General features: G+C 28.5%; 1 protein-coding gene across 1 annotated transcript; it reads right to left on the bottom strand.

Annotated features, from left to right (window-relative positions):
• Nucleotides 1-662: 662 nt before the first annotated feature.
• Nucleotides 663-1,373, bottom strand: LOC122856435. Its single transcript, XM_044158103.1, has one exon. The coding sequence runs from the start codon at nucleotides 1,371-1,373 to the stop codon at nucleotides 663-665; it is 711 nt and encodes a 236-aa protein (XP_044014038.1).
• Between the last annotated feature and the right edge of the window lie 1,334 nt (nucleotides 1,374-2,707).

The raw sequence follows: 2,707 nt of genomic DNA, 5'->3' as shown, positions 1-2,707 counted from the left end.
ATGTTTTTTGGTGGGAGAACTACGATCTGAGTATATATTCTTGCCCACATCGAAGAAGCATCAGAATTCGTTTTCTTCATCAAGTGTAACCAGCTACAAGCCACCAGTCAATATTAAAATATGTAAGTTTTTTCTTTATTTAAATAATTTTATAATACATTGTTTATTTTATTTTATTCTATTATTTAATAAATATGCATATTCTAGATTAATAATTAAATAAAACAAAAAAATGGCATTTTCAAAAGCAAAACGACTACAAAAAACAAAGCAACGCATACCTTTAAAAGATTTAAAAAAAAATGTAATATATAAAATTACTGGTGTAAGAAGATACCCGGATGCAAAGTATGGTCCAGCAGTCACTGTTGAGTTGGGGAACTACTCATATGCATATTTACCAAAGAGGTTTGCTGAGCATTTCAATAACGATGATGTCGAATATAAGGAATTAGAAGATACTATGAAGGCTGGAAGACTAACTATGACTTGCAGCGGTGAAAATAATCAAGAAATAATACTAGATGATTCTGTAAATGATTTTGAGGGATTTGATGATGAAATGGAATAATAAATACAATAATAAAATTAATACTTTGTTCGTTAATTGTTTTTTTATTTATTTAACCAAAAACATTATTTTTACTTGTAATTATTCTTATTTATGTTACATTATGTACTAAACCACTTATTGGTTTATATTCTATTATTTTATCGTGTAGAAACAAGCAGTATGCTGACGTTCCTTCAGGAAAGTTTTCTTTTGATTCAAATTCTAAGCGTACATCTACAGCACCAGTCTTTAAAAACTCATTCTGTTTACTACAATCTATAACAATCAATGGAAATTTTGTAATAAAAGTATTTTTTGACATTAAATCTATCTTTGAGCCGTAGTAAGACTCTGCAAAATTAGCATACATATCATATAATAAAGAAAATTGATTTTTTTCAATATCAAGATTCAAATTTCCATAGGGGAAAATTTGAGAATTAAGATATAGTTTAACATTTGTTATTTTACAATGATCAAATTGTGTTACATCTTTTAACCAATTATTTTTTCTATTTGATTGAAAACCAAGAATTACGTAACGTGGCTTTTCCAGTTGAGTTGCAGTTTTCACTGTCCATATATGATGAGTTGTTTGTGGCAGCAATGGGTACTCATATAAATCCCAAGATCTAAATCCAATAGATATGACAGGATCTTTTTGTATATATTTCATAATATCAATTTTATTTCTATTTGATAACATTACATATGGTACAAGCCATTCAATTTTTGTAATTTTTAAGTTGAATTCTGGCATATCACCATCCATTACAGCATCTTGTACAATTGCATTAGTATCCGAACGTGAACGTATCATAATAAGTTCATGTTTAGCATTGACAATTATTTTTTGATAATCTTCAGCAAAGCCAAAAATCATTTTTAATGGAACACATATATCGAAATATCCATCATCATTTTCTAATTTTATAGTATCATTATTTATCCATCCTGCATTTTCATAATTTAATTGTGAACTTAATGATAAATGATTTTTTATTGTTGATGTTATACCAACATTCTTTGATTTATCAACTAGAACTCCATTCAATTCATAGCGCATTTCATCAAATAAAAAACACATAGCATTATTGGCAAGCTTCAAAACAGAAAAATCAACAGGAGCGTTACCTGCATTATTTCCATTGTTGACAACAGCATGTGTATGGGTAAATTTTCCACTGATATGAATATAGCTTTTCGAAGGCAAAACAAACAAATCTTGATTTTGTATTGATATTCTTATTTCATCACTATTATCGAAACTGGTTGATCCAAATGACTGATGAGCATGTAGCTCATAGTTGGATATTTCATTGTTAAATTGAACTGGTGCGTTAATATCAAGAATACTTTCCTCACTCATTTTGACGTGTAAAACAATTGAGACAAGTTATATTTATCCAATTAAAGTTCCAAAATTTTTTTTTACTTTTAGACCTAGACTTTGCAGATAATTTATATTCTGAGGTGTCAACTTCTTGACTGCTCGATTCAGACTGACTGGAGGTGTCCATGATGTGCTGCTTTTATACGAAGCTCCACGTTTTATAGCTCGTGAATTAAAGCAAATTCCCATTCCTATGATTTTATGTGTAACGTAATAGTTATTGTTTCTCCCCGGAAATTTACTAGTTTTCCGTTTTGATCAACAATTTTAACTGTAAATGATCAATGTTTTTAACAGTAATTGGTAAATAAATTGGATTTGCTGGTACTTCAATTATTTTATAACCAGGTGGTACAGCAGGAAAAAAATTATATATTGTATGAACTTTTTGCTGATTCACGTATGCTCCTGTTGTAATGTTGCACTCAATTCTTAATGAATTAACTTTTAAAATATTAATTGGGTGATCTGATTCATGTATTTCATTAGCTTTTAATACTTTAGGTTCAAATCCTAGTAAATCCGCTGGTGATTTTGATTCGTTAAAATTAATGTCTTGATCACTTTTGATATATGAACGTAGTGTATTTTTATTATACGTAATATTGATGTAATTTTCTTTTAAGTAAGCAGCAAGATCAGCAATCTCATAACTTCCAGTCGGTATTTCAATTATTTCATCACTATTCAAAAATGAAATTATATTATTATCACGATCTATATTTGGTAATGAATTGAATGATAAAAACGAAATAAGTGCT

The sequence above is a fragment of the Aphidius gifuensis genome, linkage group LG5 (genome assembly GCF_014905175.1).
Source record: "Aphidius gifuensis isolate YNYX2018 linkage group LG5, ASM1490517v1, whole genome shotgun sequence".
Lineage (NCBI taxonomy): Eukaryota > Metazoa > Arthropoda > Insecta > Hymenoptera > Braconidae > Aphidius > Aphidius gifuensis.
Note: the sequence above shows the minus strand (reverse complement) of the source record. Positions and strands in the feature narration are given on the sequence as shown.

Excerpts from the sequence above, each read along its gene's own strand:
- LOC122856435 (XM_044158103.1), bottom strand. The coding sequence starts at position 1,373 with ATGATACGTTCACGTTCGGATACTAATGCAATTGTACAAGATGCTGTA.